General features: G+C 44.7%; 1 protein-coding gene across 4 annotated transcripts in view; it reads left to right on the top strand.

Annotated features, from left to right (window-relative positions):
* The window catches only part of LOC119388207 (serine/threonine-protein kinase 26), a 121,457-nt gene extending 100,849 nt beyond the window's left edge, over positions 1–20,608 (top strand). For all 4 annotated transcript variants that reach the window (XM_037655872.2, XM_037655871.2, XM_037655868.2 and 1 more), the window contains exons 6-8: positions 1,689–2,027; positions 9,631–9,827; positions 17,255–20,608. In XM_037655872.2, coding sequence (XP_037511800.1) covers positions 1,689–2,027; positions 9,631–9,827; positions 17,255–17,267 — 549 coding nt within the window. In that variant the 3' untranslated portion in view covers positions 17,268–20,608. The remainder of the gene's footprint in view (positions 1–1,688; positions 2,028–9,630; positions 9,828–17,254) is intronic.
* The last annotated feature ends 7,307 nt before the right edge of the window (positions 20,609–27,915 follow it).

Here is a 27,915-nt window from a genome sequence, read left to right on the forward strand (position 1 = left end):
GCCACTAAAATGAGCCAGCGCCATAAGTTTCTCCTTCACAGCTCTTTCGAGCAGAGTAGCTATTGCGTGAGCTCCCGCTGCCGTAGGTTCTGCTTGCGATCGGTCCGTCACTTGCCGCCCCTACGCTGGCCTCCTGGCTCGGAGCAACTCGCCGTAACGTATACGTCATCAAAAGAATACTTTCGGGGCACTCGCTGTTCTCGCATTGTAGTTCCAGAAACGACGCTTTTACGTTTGTAAGCTGGTTCCCGGACGCATATTCCCGAACTGGACAGACTGCACCGATCACGAGGATGTTCAATGCTGTTATGTCAGCGACCAAGGAAAACTCTTTCTACCGTGATCTTTCTTTGTCGTCGAAGAGTCCGATCTTCTCTTTGAGAGGCCCTGACATACTCGAACTTGCGCCGGCGTCCTCAGAATTTGTTCACCGAGTGATACTTCACTGGCCGGTGACTGCGCTTGCTATGGTTCTCTTCATCCATGATGAAAATAAATACGCGAGAGAAACGTTCAGCTGCGCAGCTCGATGAAACACGGATCCTGCAAGCAAGCTTCACAACACGCAAGGCGTGCAGCGGCCAATGGTGGTCCCCGATCCGTACCATGTGATTTAAAAGCCAGTCGCAGCGCTCGAAAAGCGCGGCAAAAGCATGCTTTCTGTATTATTTCTTGCGCTTCTGTAGCGCGGGAAACCATGGTTATTTGATGATCTCCTCATGTGATGCCCAATGGCGAGCGGCCGCACTTTCGGTCAAGATTAACAGCCACCTTGTGCTCTTTAGACGCAATTTTAACACATTTCCAGTTGAGTCTCGACTTTGATTTTTACTTTCAGTACAGCAGAGATACTAATCTTAACAAAGCAGGTGAAAACAAAAATCAATAATTTTTGAAAGAACTCGCGTTTTTCGACCCGCATCTCCCCTTAAGATTGGGAATGTTAATCATTGTGACCCGCAAGGAGTCACATGCACGCATACACGCGCACACACACACATTTGCATGTACGCATGCAGGCAGAGAAAATTACAAAGCATCACAGAGAAAGTCTGAATTGTGTTGTCACGTGTATAATTAGCACACTGTTGCACAAGATCATGGGGAGTGTGTGTTGATGAAGCTGCCTTTGAAAAACACTGATTTTCTGCCTGACACTTCATTGGAGCTATTCAACGCTAATCTGTAGAAGTTGCAGTGTAGGCACTTTTGCTTCACTGCTTTTTAGAGAAACATTCCGAATAGCATGAGTGCAACAAGTAGTTATGGAAGAGCAGAGTTGGCAATTTATGTTGTGCGGTATTTCACAAATAAAGATCTAATGGGATTGAGGCATTCATGCGCATACATAACACACATGTGCTCTTGCATGTGCACATACATGTCTGTCTTTAAATTGTTTAGATAAACTTTTTCATTCCACGCATTTCCTTCTACATCTGCAGCTCCTGTTAAAGTGGTGTCCTGCAGCTGATACCTTTCCTTTAATTCTGTTAATTTCCTATCAACTTGACGAGCTAGCCGGTATTTATTACAAAGGAGATTGTGTGAGCCATCAATTGAAAGCAAATAGAAAGGAAAATGAAGAGAGTCTTTGTATCTTACGGCTCATGGGTGTATCAGACTGGGAATACTTGTGTGTTTGGCACGGTATGTTAACTTGCTTACACTGCATCCTTTTTTTGTAGACTCGTCCCTCAAGCATGGCTCCCATGCCGCCATCATCTTCACCTTATCGGTCATCGTACAACCGTGACCAGGGTGATGTGTCCCCGGACGGGGACAGCTCGCCTCCGCTGGCCAGCAGCCCCAGCAAGGAGCTGCGCAACCACGCGGTGTCGCCCGAGCCCACCTCACACAGTCGAAGCAGCAACAGCAGCAGTGGCGGCATTGGTGGCAGGGAGTCCTCCTCGTCTCTCGGCAGCTTGCAGTCACCGCCTGCATCACCCACCAAGTCAGCCTCACCTGCATCTCCACGAGTTGGGGATGCAAGTGGCAGCAGTGCCATCGAGCCTCTTCTGGACGAGGTGGGCACATCAGTAGAGTTTCAGCATAGTGCCAAGACCTGTCCAAGGGGAACCTCCTTGTGTTGCATGGTGCTTTTCTTTGAGAATGTGAAATATGTGAAAGTAGTACTGCAGTTATAACGATTACGCAGCTGCCAACACATTTACACAGTAAAATATGTGTTTCTCAGTAGGCCATTGCAGCAAAAACCATACACACTACATTTTATTCCATTGGCACAGTTTTTATACCGTTATTCTTTGCCAATTATGTGCACTGCAATATGCACCGATAAGGTGAAGATATTAATTCAAGTCAACTTTATTTGGCATTTAAACGCAACATTAAATGACAACATCGTAAGTACTGCTGCTTATCTCTGCATTCGTGGCACGAACTTCTCCTTGTCCTTTGTCCAAGTTTATAGTCACAATCATAATTGTTCACCTAGTTGATGCTGGCTGCTATAATGCAGGCTATAAAGTTTTGAATGGGATGTCACACCTTGATATAATGAACTTAAGGGGGGACGCAGCTTTCGTATCGCGAAAAATGGCAAAAAAATCGGTTTTTTGAAAATCACATTTTCAGTTTCTGTAGCTTTTTCTATATCCGATTCGAAAATGTCTTCACCGAAATCCGCGTGGAAGTGCCATAAAAAAATTGTTGCGCCTGCCGACGTGGTGAAAATTATTGGGGAAATCGCAAAAAAACTGATTTTCATAAAATCATAGCTCCGCAACTACGCCACCGGGAGCTGATATCTTGGGCTCATCGGAAAGCGCATTTCTCCGTCTTCAAATTCCCCGCCGCAGCTGGCTCCTCCTTTCGAAAACAAGTGCATAAAAAGCAAATGTTCGAAGGTCATTTCGAGCTCTCCGATTGGCTGCGTCCACCATGTTGCCCCAGCGCGCCTCGACATTGGTCCGATGCTCGCTCCGGGAGATCGTCTGCAGCTCGTGCGCCTCGAGGTCACGGCTGTCGAAAGTCGCGCTACGGCGCTACTTCGTGGTGTATTCGCACTCACTCTGTGTTCACAGCTCGACGATCACGTTGAATAGAACTACGTTTTAGTTTGGAGCTGCTAGCTGAAGCTCGGTGGGATTACGATTGCGCGCCGCGCTCGTAGCGAACATCGCAAACGCGCGTCTTGAACCGACTATCTAGCGCTGACTCGTCGGATCCGCGGTTGGAGGTCTGCTTATGAGCACTTCGGACGTCGTGACGAAGATAATTGTAGGACGACTCTTTGTACTCTGGACCACGCATTACGTACTTTGAAACATCGGGCACCGCGGCCAGCGCGTCTACTGCTCGGAGTCGTCACTAGGCCTAACTCCGCTCACGGCGCCGGCACGCGAGACGAACCTCGAACTTTGCGGGCAAGAACAACGCGTTAGCGGACTCGCGGCAGTGTGCTTCTTCGCAAGCAACGAAGCGCATCGCCTGCCGTCTCGTCGCGCAGCGGGCGCGCGTCGGCGTCTCGAAATGCGAGGCCAAACACGTTGCGCGTCTATTTTTCGTTGCCGCACCTAGGCATATTGCGCATCATCACCGAATGCCGCCACCCAGCGCATCGCGTGCCGAGTTCGCTGACTACATGGCCGAGCATTTAGAGGTGAAATAAAGCACTGATGATGCAATTTAGGCGCACTTGGGGCCGTGCTTGGTATCGCCGTAAGCTCTCATGAATCATCTGAAAAAATAAAAGCCTCGCAGATAACCGTGTCCGCAACCGGGTGAATGATGAAGCGCATCGCAAGCGAGGTTTACAAATTAGCTTGACGAGTGACAGGGAGATGAATTCATATCTGCCCGATTCGCGTCTTGAATAAACTGCTAAGGAATTCCTATTCCACCAATGTCTTAGCCATAACTGCCTGTTATTTAGGAGGAAGGTATAGGTTGTCATGATGAGAGCCACTCTTAGTATCCTATAAAAATGATTCAATGATCAATTGCAATCAAGACTGTTGATTATGTTAGTGATAGCATGAATACCAGAAAGATGGCAAATCATCATAGTACATGGCCTAATTGCATTACAATATCTTGTTTTTTGTCATGTTTATTACACCACTTCATAACTTCGTTTAAAATCCATGCTACATGTTCTTTGTATATCAGAAAAGAATTTTAAGAAAAAAAGAAACGGAACAAAGGCACAACAGATGAAAGGCTACATGTGCAGGAGGTCCGTCATAAAACACACCAAAGATCACAATCTTCTTATGTTTTAGAGAAGCAAGGCACGTCAAACTAAAGACAGGGGATTCAAGAAACTGCACATTATGAAGGACTCAAAAGTTTATGACCCCAGTGCCTTTTGATGAAGTAATATCGTTGGTACAACTTTAAAAGCCGTTTTCTCAAAACGACTTTTCTTGCTTCTTGCTTCGTTTGTTCTGCTGATTTCTCAGTGACCGCTGGGTCTATTTCAGTTCCGTTTTTTTAAATGCGAATGCATTTCTTAGTCGGGGCATGTCAGGCGTCTGTCGGTGTCAGCGCGCCAGCAGGTGTTATCTCTCCGTTCTCACTCCCTCTCCCATAGCAACAGCTGCGGGCGCACGCGCTTATCCTCGCCCCTAGCAACCGGAGCAGGTGGTGCGGGCGGAATAGCGGAGAGTGAGTGGAGAGGAGGAGCGCGCTCTGGCGTGTGAGGGCGCTCGCATCGCGGGAGCTCCCCCGAGCTCCCGCGTGTGTGGAGAGAGTGTAGGAGAGGGTAGGTGCAGTGCTTCGCCGCTCCTTCTCTCGCCGTTCGCTCTCTCTCCTCCCTGCGCCCCACTCTCCCGTCCTCTCGCTCGCACGTATGTATAAATGGAGTGAAGCGCGTGCCTCACTCTCGACCGTTCGCTGGCTGGGCGCCTCTCAAGGCAATTGCCTTGATGCCTGTTGTACAGTCACTTTATGAAAAATGAAAACTAAAAACAATTGTGTTGCAAATAAAAAAAATCTATGAATGTCATGCCCGCAATCAGACATCTTAGAATGCATAGCGATTTGAACGAGTTTCCTATTGCATTTTTTAAGCGAGTCAGACTCGGAACAAGAGCAGAAGGTGAAATATATTGTACATCAGAAAGTTGTAAAGATATATTCATGAAATTTCTACAGTAGCATTAAAAAAACATTTCAGATAAGTGTGCCAATTTTCATCAAAATCGATGAAGAAATAAGAAAGTTGGTACCGAAAGCCACGTCCCCCCTTAATGAAGTGTGCACATTGTTATTTTGAAACTTCATTATGTTGAAATTCCACATTTTATGCAAAGTTTAGTCGCTGACAGAATCATTTCCTTATGTAAAAGGGGGGGGGGGCACCAAATCTCCAAATGATACAGCAGTATGAAAAAAATACTAATTTCTCTACTGCTACTTAGAAAAGAAAAATAGTTTCTGCTGAACCTGCATACCGGCAATCACATTTATAGTTCGATACATTGCCAAGGAAGTCATCCTCACTATGGCTGCACGGTACGTGGATAGCCAAAATGAATGCAGGTCCAAGTCTCTTTCATGATCAGTGTAAGTGAATTTATTGTATCAACTTTACCGCTGTGGCTTGCCAACATTGCTTTGGGTAACGTTGGCATTTCCCAAATCAATGTGACACTGAATGCCATGTCTGCCGAACTGAGCTGCTGCTCCCCACACAGTCCAACGAACAAAGCATCAGAACTCAGTGGACACTGAGATAAGATGTTTGATCATTTTGCATGGCAACATCCTGACATGCAGCAACCTTGTTCATGGCTGCCACGTTTTAGATTTTGCAAATTTACATGTTCATCATATCCGAAAAATTGAGCAAGATCTGGTGTGACAATGAAAATTTGGTATCCACTATGCATTAATTCAGCATTAGCGTTGTAGTCTGTTTTATCGCACAACACCCATATAATGTCATAAAGTAGGCAGCTAGAGCCACAGTTTTGTGCAAGCTCAGAAAAACTTATTGCTGGAGCAGTGCATTCAGCGAAAGTACTTACCGTATTTACTCGCATAATGATCGCACTTTTTTTTTTTTTAATTGACGCAAATTTCGGGGTGCGATCATTACGCAGGGTAAATTTTCCGCGAAATATTTTGAGCACCGAAAACGCAAACAAGTCGCGTATCGGAATTCTTACGATAGCTATCTTGAACATAACCAAAAATAAAAGTAGAGTAAGGCTTACCTTTGTAATAAACGCACACATTACGCAGGAACTACATGCATTGCATATTGCCCTATTTTTTTCATTCACTGACCCCCTAACTTTTATTCAGAGTTTGAAGCGTCACTGGCGTCAGTGTCGTCGCCGCTCGATTCCCTGTCGGAACCGGCAGTGTCATCACAGTCCCACAGAAGGTTATCTTCCGTTCCGTCGAGCGCGTTAGATATGCCTGTCTTCTTGAAGCTGTTGGCGACAGTTTTGCTCTTGCCAGTTTTGGTTTCGCGGAAAGCCCGGCGCGTGCTGTTGGTAGCTATGAGCTTCTCACGCTGATTTTTCCAATACCTAATTCTGATTTTGTCGACGCCAAAATGCCTGCCGGCAGCGCGGTTGCCGTGCTCGAGCGCGTAACCGCCTTCAGCTTAAACGCGGCAGTAAAACTCGCGTATCGCCCCATCGTGAACCGGCACTCAAACAAGCCCACGAGGCGCATCTCGACAACGTTTCCTCTTGCTGTCATGAAACGTTTAAGAAAAGCCGCAGCGCCTCACATCGCTGCTTCGCAAGGAGAAGGGCTACCTCACACGACGACGATGTTGACATTGCAGCAAGCTACCACAAATGCAGCAAGCTAACACCGAAACATCAAAACGAACCGTCGATCAAAATTAACGACAAAATACGGCCGCTGCCTCACTCTCCACGTGAGATGGGGCTGTAAAGAAGGTAGTCCATAACTTGCTTTCCTTGAAGTACGCGCCGATTGGAAGCATCAAGAGCAAATTGCAACCGAAGCAAAAGCGAGGATCAGGGATGCTGCCATGTTGCCGGAAATCGTCACACTCACTTCCGGGTGACAAGCGATTTTTTCTGGTTTCCCAAAAACCTGCGACGCGACAAGCGACGGCGATGAATGGCCCTCCGCGACAGCAAATCCTGTCGCTCGTCTCCGTCGCTCGAAAATCGCGTGCATGCGGTTGGGCCGGTTGGGCCTTAACACTGCGGGATATCAAAACCACGTGATCAAAACAAACATGGCGGCTGGCGGAGCTAAGCGAACGTGTTTTTTCTCGTAAGTCATGGAGGTCGTGAGTGGGTCATGCGCGTCAGAACAGTTTCTTCCGTCGAAATAATGAATTATTTCGTTTAAATCGGTAAATTTGCGGCAACAGCATAGCCATGTTTAAAGGACAGAAACAGAGATGGGCGCGTTCAGCTGCCACAGACGTAGAAACACATGGCGGGCATGTGGTGAAAACTACGGCATTTGTCTTTACTGCTATCCTAAGACGGCACGCTTCCACCAACGGTGGGCAAAAATTAGGAATCTGTTTGGTGCATGCAGTTCACTTGGTGAGTCTTGAAGAGTTATTTACGTAACGTTCGACAGATGGTAAACATGATGATCATCAGCTAGACTTGGCACACGACATATCGCTGCGGCAAGTTCGGGGTGCGATCATTACGCGGGGGAAAAAAATCGAATTTTGACGACAAAATTTAGGGGTGCGATCATTACGCGAGTGCGATCATTATGCGAGTAAATACGGTACTTGTGGTAAAAGATTCTGCTAGTTTCATGTCGCTAGGAATTCCTCTTTTTTTTTTTTCAATGAATCAAGAATAGCTTCTTTTGACCTCAAAATAATGGAGCACGAGTTACGTGGTGGCTGAAAAGAAGTTTTGACATTCTTTGTTTTTCACCAATCGAGGTGGCTTGCAGGGTACTAGCCTTGTTGGCAATGTCCGTTTTCTCTCCGATAAAGATTGCTTGCAAAATACTGCTGACTTTGTCAGCAAGTGAGAGGGCATTGTGCTGAAGTACTGCAGTAGAAGCTCGTTAATTTGGATTTCATGGGACCGGAAAAAATGTCTGAATTTACCGAACATCATATTATCAAGCGTATCAAGAAAAGACAAATGTCTACTACATTGATGCACTTTTATTTTCTGAATGAATACACAAATCCTGTTCTTATCTTACATAAGAGCATTGTAAAAGCCATGGTCATTTCCTTCACAATGCGACCACTGTGCAAAGTCCCTCTATCGTGATTCATCCAAGATGAGCTCTTCATGCCTCCTCCCCTCCCACTCCTCCTTTATTAACAGATCGTCCATCAGTCACAATTTAGCTGGTGAGATTGACGTCGGTATGCAGATCGCAGCAGAATCACTCTTCCATCTTCAACAGCTTCCACCGTGTTTGTATTTTGTGTTTGTGATATTGCTTGCGCAGTGGACCGAATCAAAACGAAACTACTAAGTGCCTCTCTCGCCGTGGGCAAAAATGGGGTTGCTGGAGACGCGTTCATAAATAACATCCATGCAGTTATGAAGACATGCACAGCCTACACGCACCGTGTCATGAGGAAACTACTGTTTGCCGCTGTTGCTTCATATGAAACTGTAGTAGCTATAAAAAAGATCTTAGATAGTGTCCGTGCAGTTCACAAACACAGTCGGAACAGAACTAGTTTGCTGCAGCCGGTGCAGATGAACACAACACGATCATGGATGGCGACCATGCTTTTCCGCAGGCCCGTGACGACCATTGGGGTAGTAACAGGTGGAACGCAAATGGGCATACAGCTTGCTGGCTTTCCTACTGTGACTGTGCGGTTTGTGCTAATGATGATGGCGATGCAGACTGTACCGCACCTCGTTGTGGGTCACATCACTTTCGCATTTTTGCACTGCACATTTGCGGCGCTTTGCGTTCTGAGAATTGTCCAAATTAACCAGCGTGCAGCCAGATATATCCATTGTAGTGCGAGGTTGATGACATTAAATAATACATATGCTTGCTGACACCGGAGAACAAATTCAAATTCTGATTTTCTAAATTAACAAGGGTCAAGTTAATGAGCTTTTACTTTACCATCCTATCACCTATACAACTAATCTTGTTTGTCACTTTGCACACGACAAGAAAAGAGCACCAGATCAGATGCTGTCACAAAGCACATAGAACACAGCATAGTGCGCAATATGGCATGCCAGTGTGTGTGCCTTCTAGTGCTTCTAGTCAGTTCTCCAGTTTATGGCTTCCAAGATGTGGTGGAGCATCCCGGAGGCCATGACCATGTAAATTCGCCACTGCCAGAAGGCTGCACTGCTTTGACTGCCACTCGCACTAGTTTCAAGTTATCTTCTTGATCTGCCTTTGCAGTAGCAGTGAAATTTTGTTGTATAGTTTATTGATATTGCAGTTAAACACACTCTGTTATATTGAGGCTATTAAGTAAATGGTGTTCTATGGACATGCAGTTCAATTTAAATGTGTGGTTATTTTATAAGTTTTATTTGTCAAAGCCCAAGTTGTCAAAATTTACCATAGTTTTACATCGCAGCATCACTCATAGCCTGTTGTGCTGATTCGGGATGTAGAGCCCCGTCAGTCAGACAGTAGTAAGTATTCATTTCGATGTATGCTAACCAGCTCACATGATTTCATGATTTTGTGCAGGCTCAGAGGAGGCATAAGAACAGTCACCGCAACTCTGGCGGAGAACTGACTGAGGCAGTTGAAGAACTGAGGGATGCATTTGAGCGTGCTGAGCGAGCTTGCCCAGGCATCTGCGATGTCTTTCTCTGTGAGATGCTGCACCGACTTGCGCCTGGCCTGAGCCTCCACCGGATACAGGATGCCCTTCAGCGGCTAAGGTTGGTATATCCAGCAATTCCCACAGCGTTGCACCACCATCCACTGTGATGGTACATTTATTGTGTTTATTCAATTACTACGTAGTATATGAGATCACATTATTTTTCTTCTTCTTCTCCTATAAAATCCTTAGGCCTAAAGTCACCTTGCACTTTATTCACAAGACTTATGGGTTCATGCATTGCTTCTGTATGGTGCTGTTTCTGCTGCATTTCTGGTGATAAAAATTTTTAAGACAGCAGCACAAATTCTTATAAATAATCACAACAACTCAACAGGCAGAGGAGTACTTGTCATCGCACTGATACAAATGAAATACCAGATTTGCATGATCGCTAATCTACATCTACCTATTTTATTTAAATTTGAAAATCTGAAGTTGGTGGATTGACTTGCAATGAAAACTGCCAGAGGTGGCAAGACAAGTGAGAAATCGGGACATTGTGCTGTGAGCACAACGTCATGTTTGTTTTCCAGCTCTATCCATAGCATATGCTTATTCTGCGCTTGTTCAGAAGATTTTTTTTTTTTTAAGCTTTTACTGCATGCTCCATAGAGCTTAAATTTGGCATCCATGGCTCTTGTGGGAGTGTCGATCATTGATGAAGGAACCAATGTTCGAATCAGTGGCACTACTCATGATGGCGAACAGCGGCGATTTGTTCAGGGGGTACTGGTAGGTCTTTTTTAAAGGGGGACACTGCTCTTAAAAGTTTGTCTTCATTTCTTGATCGATTTTGATGAAACTTGGTGACTTTATGTATATTTGTGTGCTGATTTCAAATCTGCAGCTATTTTTCTAGTATAAGCCGTCGTTTTTAAAATACAAAATATTTCATGTTGCCTTTTCGGGAGCAAGGCTTTTCTAAACTGAGTGAGTTGCAAAGTAAATCAGTGAAGGAAAGATGGCTTTTAAAGGGGTGTGCGAATATTCGAAATTTCGAATATTTTTCGAATAGTGTTTGCTATTCGATTCGATTCGCACTGGAATTTTACTATTCGAACTTCCCAAAGGCAAATACAGTCAACGTCCGAGTGAAAGTGACCCCTTCAGATTTTCAATATGCTTCACCTCATTACACCCCCGCATTGCGGCAAAGCTGCCTTTAAAGCTCCGTTACGGTCGAACTTAGCCAAGAGACAGTCAACGTCTGATTGAAAGTGGTCTCTAGAGTTTCAATATGCTTCACCTCATCACATCCCCGTATTGTGGCAAAGCTGCCTTTCAAGCTCTGCTACAGTCGCAAATTTATTAACCTAAAAGAAATTCTGGTTCCAACATGGAGATGAAAGATGTGGCAGAGTTGGGGGCTTTATTAATGCTCTTTTGGACCTGAAATTTGGGCAGGAAGTCCAAAGAATCGGATGCTGGAGCTTTTTAGCATCCAAAATTTCAGATTTTCTTATATATCGACGTCTACAAGGCAGATTTGGAACTCCGGACTCGAAGGGAGCACACCCTTGTCCACCACATCAGTTGGGCTTCCACAGAAGTTGAAAGAGGAGGAGAGGCTGAGGAAATGGCATCTTTGCCTATCACGTGTAAAGTGTTGTCGGCAACACTTTGGTTGCACCATATCATGTACATAAATACAATTCGGCCTCTACATTGCCTCGTTCTTAATAAGACAACTATGAAACACCACCCCACCAGCGCTTCATCAACCTCGCAAAAAGAAACACTTTCATGTTGCTATCTCATAAGAATGTGCTTAGGAATCCTCCCCAACATTTCTTTCTGCAATTTCGCTTCGAAGTATTCAAGAAGTATTCAAGAAGTATTCTAGAAAGACTCAAGAAATATTAGAAAAATATTCGATTCGATTCGCACTGACACTTCAATATTCGAATTCGCTTCGCACCCGAAATTTTGCTATTCGCACAGCTCTACTTTTAAGGGCTCGTTTTTCTTTGTTAGACACAATAATAATAAGAACTAGCAGACAATAATGCCAAGGAAGGTATAGGAGATGTTATTTGTAATAATTGGGATATAAAAATATTTTTATATCCCAACAAAGTAAATCCCAACAAAGTGTCTAACAAAGTAAATTTGTGTATCATGACAATCTGGAATCAGAACTGTGTGCAGTGAAACAAAAATGTATTTTCTAAACCCATTTGAACAAGAGTTATGGTATGTTGAACATTTGCGGTTGAGTCAATTTCAAGCTGGAATTTCACTCGTGAACGTTAGCATACCATAACTTTTATTCTAATGGGTTTAGAACATCCATTTTTGTTGCACTGCACGCAGTTCTGATTCCAGATCGTCGTGATACATTGATTTACTTTGCAACTCATTCAGTTTAGAGAAAATCTTGCTCCCCAAAAGGCAACACGAAATATTTTGTATTTTAAGAACTGCACATTACACTACAAAAATAACTGCATATTTGAAATTAGCTTGCAAGCATACATGGACCCGGGAAATTTCATCAAGATCGATCAGGAAATAAAAAAATATTTTTTAAGTGCCATGTCCCCCCTTAACATTGTGTTTCAGTGGCCTTGTAATGTGTGTGCGTGCATGTTTGCTGTGTGTTTGTGACGGTGTGCTGTCTAGTGTTTGTGCCACTTTGACCGTAAGCACCACAGCAGCTCGTATTGAGCCTGACTCACCACTCCCGGGGCTGATAGCCAAATATGGAAGGCATTCACCGCCACAGTCTGCCGTGCATTCCTTATCAGGGCATGCTGTTTTGTCTTGTTATCTCATCAAAGCTTTGCTTGCAGTGATTCCCACAGTGCATAGGATCGGCATGATTTTTTTTTTCTACTTCGAAGGCGGCCATCCTATGACATCATTGTCTGTTGCTTGCCTGTCTTGCCTTTTATTGGGGATGATGCATTCAAACTGCCTTTATACAGCTGGTTTTAAGTCGAAAGCTGTGGAATGTAATAAAGTGTTAAGATTATGCCAAGTAAGGTATATGTCTGCGTTGGCACTACTAGTAGAAACAGAATAAGCTGCTTGTTACAAATCGGCCATGTCGCACATTCCATTAGCTCATGACCAGAAAGCAGTCAGTTTTTGCAAATACTAGTATGTATGTACAGTAGAACCTCGTTGATACGTTTCCGAAAAAAATGCGGAAAATAAACGTATGATCCGGCAAAACGTACGATCCGAATCCAGTAAAAATTGAGGCTGACAAGGCCATATTGAGGTGCAAGGTCAAAAAACATTTATTTCTCAAAAAACATGGAGGGACTCATCGATTTTTGAATTCCTGGCATCTCGCTGGCAGCCAGAGGTCAGCCAGCTAGTTCCGGTCCTGACCGAAAATAACGTCGTGGTCACGTGTATCGAAATCCCGAGACAACCCGAATATTGCAAAATCGAACTCTGTGACAACGAGCGTTAAACGTAAAGAAACGCTACCGCCGTGTCAGCAGACGAAACTTTGCGCCGCATGAGCGTCGGTTCTTTCTGCATTGCCGCTTGGAAATATGGGGCTAGGTTTGCCGAAGAGCAGAAGTGATATTCTCGAGCATACGCATTTGGGATACGATAACGTACGTTCGCAAGATCACACGTGACTTGCCCCGTCCGTCAAGAAAAACGAGCCCCGCTAAAGGAAGCTCAACTCTTCGCAGTGCACGTAACAATCATGGTACAACACGATATGCGAAATCTCGCGAAAGTGATAAGCGTCCCCGAAAGCGACAGCTGTTCGCGGCAATCGCATACTACGTCGCATACTCGCGCTGATCAGTTTGCGTTCTGTCTTAGCTTCAGACATGTGCTATGTTCGCCGCCACTCGTAATCGCACCATCTCGCACGGCGGAACGGGCTTTAAGAGATAACGCCCGGCGTAATAGCAACCGAAGGTGAAGTTCCCAAGCACCCGCACTTTGATCTGTCGAGCCCTCAAAAAGATGGCGGCGAGCGCGCATCGTCTCGTTTTGGCGTCTGATAACCAAAAACTTTCCAGATATCTTCCAGAACAAATCTTTTCTGGCAGCATCTGATTACCCGCTGGTAGGCAGAATTGCCCAGCCAGAGAAATACGCCGACTGGAATTGCGCCGGGCGCAGCAACCCAAAAACGAATGTGCTTCGGGAGAAAAGTGTGGGGGAAATTATCGGCCATATTTATTGATTGATTGATTGATTTTATGGATTCATCACAATACATGTGATCGGAGGCGAAGGGAAAAGCCATTTGAATGGCTGGGCACAATGGGCACAATGGTGGCATTGCTGTGGTTACGGGTGGCGGCGTGTTGTGCAGCGGTGGCGATGCGGCGGCGGCATGTGCGTTTCCGCGGCAAGCCATTTGAAGATTTTGACGGCCAGCGTCGCCGTCTGCCTTCGGGTCGGTGTGTGGTTGACAGAGAGCGGCAATCGAGCAATTCGGAGAAGACACGAAGGGGACGATCGAGCAATTCGGAAGAGACGCGGAAGGGACAATTGTGCAAAGCAGAGAAAGCACGGAGGGGGGGGAAGGCACTGCGGAGAAGCTGCCGTGGCTGTGTGAAGTGAGAAGTCGCTGTCTGCCACTTCTCGCTTCACAAGTACACGAGAGGGCCCTTTTTGCACACCTGAATGAGAGTTTGAGTACAAAACGTATTATACGACTACAGTTTTCCGCGGTGCTGAACGTTGCTGCCGAATAATCGTATTTTCCGGGAATGCATTAACCGGAACGTATTACACACAGCTGTATTGGGTTATTTTTAATTTTCGCGATTTCGCAGCGTAGGAGCGGGGAAATCGTAGTAAGCGGGAACGTATCAATGAGGTACTACTGTACATATAAATACTAGGGGTGTGCGAATGTTCGAAATTTCGAATATTGTTTGAATAGTGTTTGCTATTCGATACGATTCGCACTGGAATTTTACTATTCGAACTTCCCAAAAACAAATACGGTCAACGTCCGATTGAAAGTGACCCCTTCAGATTTTCAATATGCTTCACCTCATTACACTCTCGTATTGTGGCAAAGCTGCCTTTCAAGCGCCGTTGAGGTCGAACTTTGCCAAGACACAGTCAACGTCGATTGGAAGTGGTCCCTAGATTTTCAATATGCTTCACCTCATCACACCCCGCTATTGCGGCAAAGATGCCTTTCAAGCTTCACTACGGTCGCAGATGTATTAACTCAAGAAAACGCTGGTTCCAACATGGAGATGAAAGATGTGGCAGAGGTGGGGGCTCAATTAATGCTGTTTTGGACCTGAAATTTTGGCAGGGAGTCCGAAAAGTTGGAAGCCAAAGCTTTTTAGCATCCAAAATTTCAGATGTTCTTATATATCGACGTCTACGAGGCAGATTTGGAACTCCGGACTCGAAGGGAGCACACCCTTGTCCGCCACATCAGTTGGGCTTCCACAGAAGTTGAAAGAGGAGGAGAGGCTGAGGAAATGGCATCTTTGCCTATCACGTGTAAAGTGTTGTCGGCAACACTGTGGTTGCACCAAATCATGTACATAAGTAGAATTCGGCCTCTACATTGCCTCATTCTTGACAGGACAACTATGAAACACCACCCCGCCAGTGCTTCATCAACCTAGCGAAAAGAAACGCTTTCATGTTGCTATCTCATAAGAAGATGCTTAGGAATCTTCTCTAACTTTTTTTTTCTGCAATTTTGCTTCTAAGTATTCGAAAAATATTCAATTTGATTCGCACTCACACTTCAATATTCGAATTCGCTTCGCACCCAAAATTTTGCTGTTCGCACAGCTCTATTAAATACTAGTAGTATGTAAGCTATCTAATAGGGTTTTTTTAGTCGTCACTGTGCTAAATTTTAGTTTTTGCTTTTTGAAAAGGGTAAAAGAAAATATACATTCTCTAATACAGTCGACGTCCGATTTCCCGGACGCCCGAAATTCCGGACATGCCTGATTTCCCGGACTCATCTGTGGCACCGTCAAGTTCCCCGTAGAGTCAATGTATTAAAAAGTCCGAAATTCCGGACGCTTATAGCCTTCGCCATCCGATTTCCCGGACTTTTTACTGTTAACCGCCGACCCACAGTCGCCACCGACGCCGCCATTTTGGTTGTTTTCATTTTCATATCCTTGAACCCACCATACTCGCATCGCAGGTGTGCGCCGCACCGCGCCTGCCGTAACCTCGAAACCGCACGTGTCAATCCGTTGCCAGCCGTAGCTTAGCCAAGCCAAACCTCACTGTGTTCGTTCACGTCTTCACGTGTTGTTTTGTCAGCTGTGCCAGCTCTGCGGTCGTGTCTGCGGTTGATCGTTTGCTGCTGCGCGCTACCTTCAGTGATCACGTTTCCCGACCTTCAGCATCCACCGAGTTCCTAGCTGTTTCGTGCTGCGCTTTTCGTCGAGCGGATTCGCCGTTTACAGCAATGGCACCGACTGCTCCTTCGTCTTCGTCCGCGCCTTCGAAGCGCACAAATCCACCTCGTAGGCTCACGATGACGAACTGCCATCCGCGGACGTTGCCTTCGACGATCTGCGCGCTGGCGGCGTGTTGATTCCAGCCGAGATAACCCTTGAGGGCTTTGCCGACGCTGACAAAGACCTCGAGCTATGTGCGGAGTTGACCGATGACGAAATCATTCAAGTTACGGAGGATTCCGATGACTCCGACACCGAGAACGAAGAGCCAGCTCCTACACAGCCAACGAGCTCGGAGTTGACGCGAGCACTGATGACACTGTCATTGGTGTACAGCGGCAACATGACGTTGACTGAAATTGAGGCAGACATAATCGCGGGCAAGCGGACCATGCAAAAGAAAATAAGCGACTTCTTTGCGCCCATGTGCTGACCTATGAGGTAGTGCCGGCCACGTCGTTTTTTTTTTTTTATATAAACGGCTCTTTTCAGAGCCACCTAAACGATGCATTGGCTGAATTGCTATGGGAATCTTGTATTCCGGCTGTGACCGTCTCCGTCAGCGAAAAATACCTATCAAAAAGGTGCGTTTTTACGTGCATTCGTTTTTCCGGACGTTTTCGCGGTCCCTTGAGGGTCCGGGAAATCGGACGTCGACTGTAAATGTGCCCCCTAACTTTGCTTTTGGTTTCACAGATGAAAAAGACATTCCATATTCATGAAACAGCATGAAGACTTACACTGAAACCTCGATATAACGAACACGGATATAACGAAATATTGGTTATAACGAAGTAAATGAAGAATAGTCTTGCAACACACTCAGTGTTAAGAATATACGTTTGTAACGAATTTTCGGGTATAATGAAGTTATTTTCGTGTAGGATGTAACTTTGTTATAAAGAGGTGTGAGTGTATACATGCAATTTCATGGCACGCAAAGTCGTGGCACTATTTGACCGCATCACCCGGTCGTTGTGCCAATAAACACCATCTCATCATCAACTTCTCTGCTCTTGAGTACTTTTAGCTAAAGAAACAAAGCACATTGTGATATGTTGCTGGCTTGTAACATCATTCTTTCTCTTTCTTTCCTTTTCAGGGAAAGTGCGTAATGATTTCTCAACACCGGCCAGCCATAACAAGGGTATCCACGAATTGTAGCGGCCACTACTTGCCACAGCAGTTTTGCTGGTTCCCTCCAACAAGCAGCGGTGTTTGCAACAAATGCACAGCACATGCAACGCCGGTGCTTAATGCCAACCACTTCCTCAAGATGCAAGGCAGCCTGTTCGGTTTCCATAGGAGTGGTGCAAACGTGTCTGGAACCAGTGTGCACCCAAGGAAAAAGGCAGCCAGCCAATGAACTAACAAATGGAAAAGGAGGTTGTTCTGTGCAAGCCAATGTGAATCAGGTGCCTCTTTACACTGGAGCAGAATTTTAGCAACCCAAGGCCTGTTCCAAGCTTAAAAACAACACACTCGGGTGCAGGTGATGAAGACAAAGTTGGAAAATGCACGACAGGCTCCTGTTGCCATTGTCATTGGGGACAGCGGTCCCCAGTCGTGCCCTATTGTGTTATCTTTTTTCCTGTGAAGTGGTGGCTGAATGGGGCATTGTGATGCCGCAGGGACTGCGTCTTCACGACAGTTACATTTCACACGCTAGTGCCACTGTTGGCTTCTTTGATCGCATTGCGAGAAAAAAAGAGCTAGTAGCGCAGCTCTGTTGTTGCAAGATTGCACACTAGGGATGAGCCAAGCCTTGATATCCTGGCAAGGCAGGACTTTTCTTGTTCCTCTTCACTGCATCTTTCGATAGGGCACTCCCCTTGCCAGTGGCTCTTGCTTGTCTCGTTTCTGTTATTTATGTACGTTGACCAGCCAGCACAGTATGTTAGCTGCCAGATTCGTCAGTGAAGCAGTGTTGCCAAGCAAGCGAAAGTTCTCGTTTTAGTTGGTAAGAAAAGAGAAATTGTAATTTCCACCAGTCTGCATACTGTCTTCTTCCTTGCCACTTTTGAAGATTGCAGTAGGACTATCCTGTGTCAGTAAGTGCTGCTTGTGTGCCAGTGATGTGATGGAGTAGATCAAGCAAGTGCAAGGCAGAAGATGAAATGGTCATGCAAAGCGCACACACGTGCTTCTCTTCCAGTGCACATGTACATGTCAACACATCTCGGTGACCTTGTGTGTGATTCGTGTGTGAGAACCACCCTGTGTTATGTGCAACAGTCTTCCTTTCCAGCTGAAGCTGCATTCTTTCCTAGTAGCACATGCAAGCTGGGCCACCCTGTAGAGGTGCTAACGTTTCAGTTCTGAGCGGTGATGCTGCTAGCCTCACTTTACTTGTGAATGCCTATTTTTCTTTTGTTGCTGCCTCGCGAGCGATGAGCACACCCTTTCACTGAAGTGTACTTAATAATGGCTAAGGAGGACAAGTGTGAAGTATGGGATGCAAGACTGTAAAGTCATAAGGAGCTTAGGGCGTCACTGTCTCATTCTCTGCCTACCCCAATTTCTTTCAGTCGAATGATGAAAGCAAATTCTCCACAGAAGCAGCACACAGTTGTCAACTGGCCACACTACACTGCTTGTACAAGGGACAATACTATTTACTGCCTTTCACAAGCTGCTGTGGTCTGTCTGTGCCCTTGGTGCCTAGCTCAGCACAAACCAGCCTTCAAACATCAGCAGCAATCCAAGTTGACTCGTCTTGTCTCGTGACATCAACTTTTCGCGATGACATATCATGCTTGTTGAAGGCAGTCATGAGGCTCTGGTTGTTTGTACAGCATTGAGTAAGGAGAATGAAAAAAAAACGATATTTTTTGTAAGCATTGAGCAAGCAGTGAAAAAAAGACACCCAACTGCTGTGTTAACATCCAAGGTTGTACAGTTTACATGTGCCTCCCACCTTGTTCTTTTGTCCTTGTTCTGCTGGCTCTTGCCTTGTGCACCTATGCTCCTCTTTGGAGAAGTGTGTGGAATCAACTGCATGTAGAGGGAGGACTGCCTCATGAGCACACTGGTTCATGATCTACTTAGTAGTGATGCAAAGTTACGGGGGTTTTGCCTATCAATTATGTGGATTGTAAATGTGTTGAGTATAGGTGATGTTTTTATGGGACCAGCTATGTTGAAGTCTATTCCTTTAGGTAAAAAATATAATAGGAAAAGTTTGTATGGGGTCTGTTACATTTTGCTGCTTGGTTGAATCAACAAGAGCATTAAGAACGTTGGGAACATAGATGTAGCCTACCTTTACTTATTTTCTGGTTTTGAGTTGTACTTTCAGACTGTAATAAGCAGGTGAACCCCTAAAAACCCGTAGTATTTCCATGAAATGGACACAAGCACCATTAATAAACATGAGATAGGCATACATATTCCTTGTTAAACATATAAAATAACAGCTGTGATTTTAAAGACAACAATACACAGCTGCAAGCCATGCTGCTTGCAACTTTGCATCACTACTGCAATGTACACAGTGATAAAACTGTGTTTGAAGAAAGAAGTTGAGTTGGAAGTATCTTTCAGTGTTAAATTGTGCAAGTAAGACTAATTTAAACCTCTTCATTAAACTGCTTACTTGAGCACTTTGACATGTGCTGAATCATCCTGTTTATCCTGTTCATACCTGTTGAGCATATGCGGACACGTCCAGTGTTGTCTTATATCATAGTATTCAAGATGAGGATTACCCTCTTGACACATGTACCTTCACTCTGAGTACCTAGAGCCTAGAGAGCCTCCTATTTTTACTTCACATAAAAAGAAGAGGGGGAGTTACAATAATGTTCATATACAGCATAGTGTAAAGGTATAAAAAGAGTGCTATTCTGCAAACAATATTTTCGATTTCTGAGTAACTGGGGCCAGAATAGAGAAAATTATTTAGCGTAAAAAAAAAAAAGAGGCAGTTTCAACTTCCGAAAGAGAAGCAAAGACCAAGGGCATACCTTGTGCCAGCCTATGCGCTTGCTTCACGTTCAATCACATGACATGTAGGTGGCTGCATTTGTAGCCTACCGATGGGTTGTAGAGCTACACGGTTGAAGTTAGAAATAAGCTGTTCACTGTTATATTTGCAGCACGGGTAGATGAAGATACTTCCCTTCCCTGGTGAATTCTTGCTGCATGCGAAGATTTGTTCCGGCCTTCTGCGCAATGAGCTTGGCTTTTGTTCCTTGAGTGTAGGTCAAGTGCATTGTGATTGGCCTTCCCTGACCAGTGTGCTTTCCTTCCTTGCCACTTCTTGACCTGTCGGAGGCGTAAATTAGGTTTTTAATTTTTTGCTGCTACAAGAACAGACCTGTACTTAGAGGCAAAAAAAAGAGAGTTTCTGTTCTTGTCCTTTTCCTGCCTAGCCCTTTTTGCAGTGCACTGTCAACAGGAAGGTGTAAATACAAAGTGTGACATATTGAATGACAATAAATTTTTCAGAAACAGCCTTGTGTCTTTTTGCTGTACCTAGCTAGAAATGGGCTCTAGCGCCAGCAAAGTGCTAATAATTCGGAGTTGGAGCATGACCTTAAACTTTAATGGCTACTTTAGCTTTGCTGGCCACGACACACCCTGCGTCAGAAAATACTGAAGTACTGTATACTACATGTATTCAATCAACTGTTGCCTTGATAGTCGCTTGCTTGGCAGCAGCCAGTGCTAGCATTCTTCTCTTCCTGCCGCTTCGCACACAGTGTGGTTTTGTGTGCGCATTAGAGGTGTGCAAAACAATGTCTTGGTTTCACTTTCTTCGTTATGGAGTATAATAGCAAGCTTGCAGCCGCTGGTAATTGGCTATATATAATCCACAAAAACATCTTCCTCTCAGACTTCGATCTTGCTCTTACGGGTAGAGGTGGGCGAACATTCGAGTTTCAAATTCGAATCGAATATTACCTAATCGGATAATTCGATCCAACTTTCAAGTAGCTACTATTCGAAGTTTCGAATAATTCGACAGGACGAATATCTAAAATGCGATAAGGGCAATGGTGCAACTTGGTTAGAGTGAGCAGGCTAAAACTAACACTAATGTCGTTACAATAAGCTTTTCGTTAAAACTTTCAGCGATATTCCATTTCAAAATGAGCGCATGTTTATTCTAAAGGAGATTGTCACTTCCACACGTAGAAATACACATGAGAAAGCTATGAAGCCCCTCACAACTTCGCTTCCAAAACAGAGGCACGTACTTCTTGCGTAGCTCGGTCGCGTATGCCGCGCAGTAAAATGTCCCACCTTTGGCCCACGAAACCCTCGGTGATTGGCTTCACATGTGAAAATTTATTGACTCTGTGCAATTGCCACTGCCGCACCCTACCACTCGTTCAGAAACTCCCATTTTTCCAGCGCGCAGTTAAAACACTGCTGTGACCGGGTGCCCAAAGATTTTTGGCCCGGAGCACTCATGACGATGAAGCACCACATAACTGTTGTCAGATGAGCTGTATGGCGCGAACATAGGAAAACAAAATCTAGCTTTTGTACCCCCCTCTGTTAGCCATGTGCCGCTGCTGACTGGAATGGCAGCTCTTCTATCAACCCACCTGTGCGCCTATAAAAGATGAAAAAAAAGACTCCCAAAAAGGCGTGTAATGACTAATGAAGCTGTCACCGCACTGTACAGTGGTGGCATTTTATTTCATTTCTTTGGTCTTTCAGTTTTCAATAAAATCTTTTGTATTCGATATATTCGACATTTTTGGACACTATTCGGCATTATTCGATTCGACATGAAATTTCGCTATTCGCACACCCCTACTTATGGGTCCTTCCAGTGGGACAAGAACGCAACCCTTCCTACCCTGTCATCACCCCGTCGCAAAGCCATTTGAACAGAGCGAAACTTTGTTTCATCTCTCTTGTCTCGACGAAGCATGCTGCTACACACTTATCAAAAATTAGAAACCTGTGCAATTTTTTGTTGTGCCTTAGTGCAAGAAATGTGAGCAAAATAAACTGTATGCAGTGATCAGCTAAAACTGGCTAATTACTGGAAAAGCATATGTGCTCTTTATGCAGACTGCACACCTAAAAGACCGTGTTAACTTTTGTTAAAGTAAAAACAAGTTTAATGAAAATGCTAACAAGTGTAGTCTGAATAGCCATCAAGTTCAAAAAAGAGCAGGCTCTAGTAACTTTATCCAGAAGTAAAAGGGAGACGTGTTATTTACAAAACAGCTAGAAAAGTCTTGCCACTCAAAAGGAATTTTTTCTATATTTAATGGCGGTTGTTAGAAGTTTTTCAGTTTCCAAAATGTTGCACAGGTATGAACTCTCAATGTATTCCATTGCCCTAAGTACGCTATGTAATGGAAGGTAGGCAGGCTATTCCACTCGGTTTACAAGTGCACACCATGAAAGTTACCCACTTGGCATTCACACTAACTTGAGGCTCTGGTAGAGAATAATGGGAAACTACGATGTTGGTCACAGACCAGGGTTGGAATCTTGTGCACATTGTCTTCATTTGGTTCTTGAGCATACAGTTCCTGCCCATGTGATTGGCCAGAAGCCAGCTGTTTGAAACTGGCTTCAGGCTGATCACATGAGCAGAAACCAGATGTGTGCAACATTCTGCCACAAATATTTTCAGTTGATTACAAAGCTTTTGTAGGTGTTGCAGTAGACAAAGAATGCTCTTTCAGTTTCCTTCTCTGATGACGCATATCCACTGCAGTGGATCGACTAAGACTCTGGTGGTATACTATATGTTGTTGAAAGGCTCACATGCACCGCACTTCGTGGCATCGGCAAAGAATTGGTAAATTAAAACGATTAAATGTACCAATGTTCCCCTTACTACTTTCTGCCAATTTCAATGTAACTGCACCACATGGTGTTTTCCTTTTTAGACAATACAGATTTTTTTATAAAAATGCTGTGACGGTCAGGCCCCTGTTGTCTTCGCAAACAAACTCTACGCCGAGGCGGAAAAGCTTTGTCGCACCTAGAGTTACATTCAAATGAGTAATTAAAATATTGTCGATTAACTTTTTATTTATTAGCTGGAGGGCGGTTGTTTATATGGAAGAATTTGTGACATGCCAATTTTCTAAAAATCGAAAAAAAAACGCACGTAATTTGAGATAATCGAAATTGAAGGCCCCGATCTAGGTGAAACCGAAACTGAGCGCACCGGGTGCGCAGAAAATCCGTCATCTCTGTGACGTCAGGCCGGAAGCTCACGTGACAATTTTTGAAAAAAAGGCGCGTCGCAGCAGGCATGGAGGAAGAATTCCTTCCTCCATGGCAGCAGGCAAAGGAGTGCGCAACCTTGCCCCCCCCCCCCCCCCCTTGATGAGGAATCCTGCGCACCAAACACCAAGAATAAGAGGTCCATTAGGGTATTTGGGACGACTTGCCGTTTTTCCCCAGCCATATTTTGTTGCGACCAGTCAGTGGTTGCGACGCGCTTTTTTCAAAAATTGTCACGTGAGCTTTCGGCACGTAACAGACGTATTTCCTGCGCGCTCGATGCGCTCAGTTTCGGTTTCGCCTAGATCGTGGCCTTCAATTTCGATTATTATTATCTCAAATTAGGTCCGTTTTTTTTTGCGATATTAAAAAATGGGCATGTCATAAATGGTCACGTCTCTTTCATATAAACAACGGCCCTCCAGCTAACAATTAAAAAGTTAATTAACGATTTTTTGTTAATCGCTCATTTGCGTGTAAATAACTTGCATGTCATAAATGACCACGTCCTATAACTCTTTCATATAAACAACGGCCCTCCAGATAACAATTAAAAAGTTAATTAACGATTTTTTGTTAACAACTCATTTGCGTGTAATTTAGGCGCGGCAAAGATTTTCCGCTTCGCCGTAGAGTTCGTTTGCGAAGACACAGGGGCCTGACTGTAATAGCATTACTGTACAAAATCTGTATTGTCTTTAAAAAAAAACAAAAAAACTCCCTGTATACTATTCAAGGTGATAGCTCAACCTAAGCATTTCAGTGACATACACGAAAAATGCAATATGAAAATGACCTTTTTTGCATAAAATACTATTACTGATAACATTATTCCAATGTGGGCAATTTAAGTCATGTGAGTAAATAAAACAAAAAGGCGCGGCTTAATATGAGCAGAAAGCTTTTTGTGTGCGTGCGTGCGTGTGTGTGTGTGTGTGTGTGTGTGTGTGTGTGTGTGTGTGTGTGTGTGTGTGTGTGTGTGCGCGCGTGTGTGCGTGCGTGCGTGCGTGTGGCGCTCTCGCAAGCTGGCTGTATAAAAGCTGCTGCACGACACTTTTATTACTGTCTCTGAGGCTGGCCAGTATTTTTAATACGTAACTGCACTGCGGGCCCAAGGCAGAGAGGCAACGCTTTCTAAGCGGACACACCGGGCAGCCACTGGGAGGAGTTACAGTGTTCTATACTCGCGGACAACTTTTCTTGGCATTGAAGGGAAGGCTAGAGAGCCGAACTACGCGTGTGCTACCGCTGAAGATTACCCACAATTGCGTCCGTGTTTTCTGCGTGAGAATAAAAAAAAACAGCATTGCTTTATTTTCTACGGGGCGCTGTTTGAAGAGAGGGTCAGGGCGCACCAAGGAGATATTTATATTTGCTTTGCTTTATGCAGCGTCATTTCGCGTTTTTGCACCTGTGAAAACGTCCCACCTACGTGCACCTCACAGTCAAAATGGCGTCTTCGTCTTCAGGTGAGTTATCGTCACCCTCCAGCTTTCTCCCCAGACAACACGAAAAGTCCTAAGGATGCCCCAAACAAGTACCTAAGTCCCACATCCAAAAAAGGAAGTCATATGGGTGTCCCGTAGACTTCAGCGAACGGATGCCCATTAAACATCCCAGAAGAGGACATGAATGGGTGGATGCTTGCATGCCTCATATCAACCACGCGTTTTTAATCTACTTACTCATATTAGCACACATATATGCATGTTGTCTTCATGAATTAATAACGTACATTTCCAGCGATCATTCTTTAAAATCGCACCAATACATATATATGGAACTTGCGCAACCCTTCACAAATAATTAACATGTATTAATTAAACAGGCGAGAACACACAACGGCTATTCTTTGTTGAAGTTTTGCATACTAATTATTCTTTCGTGCAGGCCTTAATTAATTAAAGCACGTCCGCCTTGAGCAATGACATATATTGCGTGATGGGCTGGTGTGCTGCGCGTTGCTCGTTTATTCGGAACCACATTTATGCATGCGATCAACCTTGCTCACTAAACTGTTTTAAGGCACTTTGCTCAGATGGTACACGAAAAATTCCAATATAGTTAAACATTAATGGGGATTGAAACCGTCCCATGTAAAACTAACCTTCCTGTGTGCTCCGTTCGAGAAGCGGCGATAAGTTTCGGTTTCAGTTCTTTGAGTGTATCGTTTTACATGTACACTGCTCTTAAGTGGGCAGGCGAAAAATTATGAAAACAAAATATTTGTAATTCGTATTTGAAGTGCGCTGTAGTTTCTTAACTTTTTCTTTTATTTTATGCTCATTATATGTACGACAGCATTACGACAACGCGGCTGTGGCTGCAGTCTGTTTCTATAGTTCCGCATTTGAAGCGTGTTCTCTGCGTGCGCTGCGTGCGGTTACAACAGTTACAATTCGTGCGCACTCTGAAATTTGGGTTCGCGGAGCTGGTTGTAATCGAAGGTAAGTGTTGTTTTCCTACTGTTTTTTGATCTGTCAAGCGTGAAGATACACGTGTGTTGGCCTTGTTTTTTATCTTTAGAGCTTGCATACGCTTGGCGGGAAGCACGCGCCATGGAAAGCGAATACGAGAGTAAGTTATCGTTGCATTTATCATTATTCCACGTTTGTTGTGTTCATATGCCTTTTGTAATGTGCAGTGCGATGCTATACTTTAGACGTCAACCGCTTAAACAGCACGACACAAGTGAGTTTACCGGTTACCACGTGGTTTACTCCGAGATCGACCAAGTAATCTAAAAACGTTGAGATCGACTGCTGATCAGTCACGCCGTGCAGGCCGATGTGCGCGCAATATTTGTAGCTGCTGGCGAATGTACTAACGCGGAGGAGAATCTTTCACGTGTCGCTTTTACCTCCAATCAGCCAGAAGTTCCCGAACCACCTCTGAACCGTTCGCTCGGCCAAGTTGCGAGTGCCGGCATTTATGGCGGCATGCTGGAATCTTGCGACTAGGAGCACCATACTGGTGACAACATGCACAGCGTTCCCGTGGAATCCGATAACGTGCCCGACGGGTGCCACAGATACCTTACACAGCAGGACACTGCAACGGATTCTAACTCAAGTATATTGAAAGAACTGGATATTGCATCGTTGAGAGAAGACCTGTGACAATGGAGCTTAGAGTCAAGTGTGACTCACGATGCCGTCACAAATCTGTTAAAGGTTCTTCGCTCGTATTCTTGCATGTGTGAGCTACCAAGTAGCGCCAGGGCGCTTTTGTCCACACCAAGAGTGGCAAATGTCACACTACTGCTGGATTCTGGACATTATTTCATTTTGGTTTTGCGTGAAGGGCTTCAATCTGCTCTCAGACATGTTTACCGTGTGCCCAATGCTGTGGTCTGTTTTATGTTCAGGCTCATTCGCACATACCAGTATCCACAACTCTTGCTGCGCTGCAAGGCCAACAGGGGAACCACGCATGCTTGGTATGTCATTCTGCAGTGCATGTCAAACACAAAAACAAACTTAATATATGCTCAATCATTCAACTTCCGCAGTTTCTCGCTGTCACATAGCAAAGGACGAGGGACTGTTTTATCTTGCTGCGGTTGGGTAACTACCATGTTCACCAAACAATGCTTTTGCTTTTGCATTGTGCGGCAAGGTGAAATCCAAGAGTGCATCTGGTGCAACTATGGCGGAAGCACACTAAAGCAAACATTCTATGTTTTAGGTGCGACAGACACAACGTTTGCACTTGGCCGCATGGTTGTCTTCGTATCGGCCGAGCGCGGATGGAAGCTGCCAACTCTTTTACGCACTATACTTATATGAACTTATAAACTTTACATATTATCCAAAGCAATTCCATGGTATGTCATTAAAAAAAAAAGAATATGCGGTACGCCGCGCACCGTACCTGGCTGGTTCTATCATTATGTTGTCTGTGTTGTCGATGTCATGCAATGTTTCCAGTTACGGAGACACGTTTACCGCAGCAGCTTGTTTTGTTGTATAGTCATTGTGCTATGGCCAAATGCATAAGATTTATAAACTGTGGCTCTTGCTTATACATCTTCTGCGGCTGCATGGCCACACATGACAAATACAACTCCTATTGAACCGAGCATGCTTGGTATGTCATTCTGATGTCTTATACAACCAATACAGCATGTTGCTGTAGTTTATTTACATTTACTCGTTAAATTGAGAATTCTTTGCCCACTTCAGGTGTTTTGAGCCTGCCTGTCTGTCTCTTGGTCTGTTTTATCTATTTTATCTCTGTCTGCCTGGAACCACGCATCTGTGTAACTCTAGCTGCGGTTGGGTGTTTGCTTTTGCTTTTGCATGTGCGGCAAGGTAACTTGTGGTGTCAATTATGTTCAGATTCATGGTATGTCCACCATATGTTGATGTCAGTCCAGTTTTTACCTTGTTTTGTTGTACCCGCCTGTGGCTCTTGCTGCGGCTGCATATGGAACCGAGCATGACCGGGGCTAGTCTATCTATTTATCTCTGTCTGCCTGTCTGATGTAACTCTGATAGGTTAACTTGTGGTTGCAATTATGTTCAGATTCACCACCATACAGTCCCAGGACCCGCA

The sequence above is a fragment of the Rhipicephalus sanguineus genome, chromosome 3 (assembly GCF_013339695.2).
Source record: "Rhipicephalus sanguineus isolate Rsan-2018 chromosome 3, BIME_Rsan_1.4, whole genome shotgun sequence".
In the NCBI taxonomy this organism is placed as follows: Eukaryota; Metazoa; Arthropoda; class Arachnida; order Ixodida; family Ixodidae; genus Rhipicephalus; species Rhipicephalus sanguineus.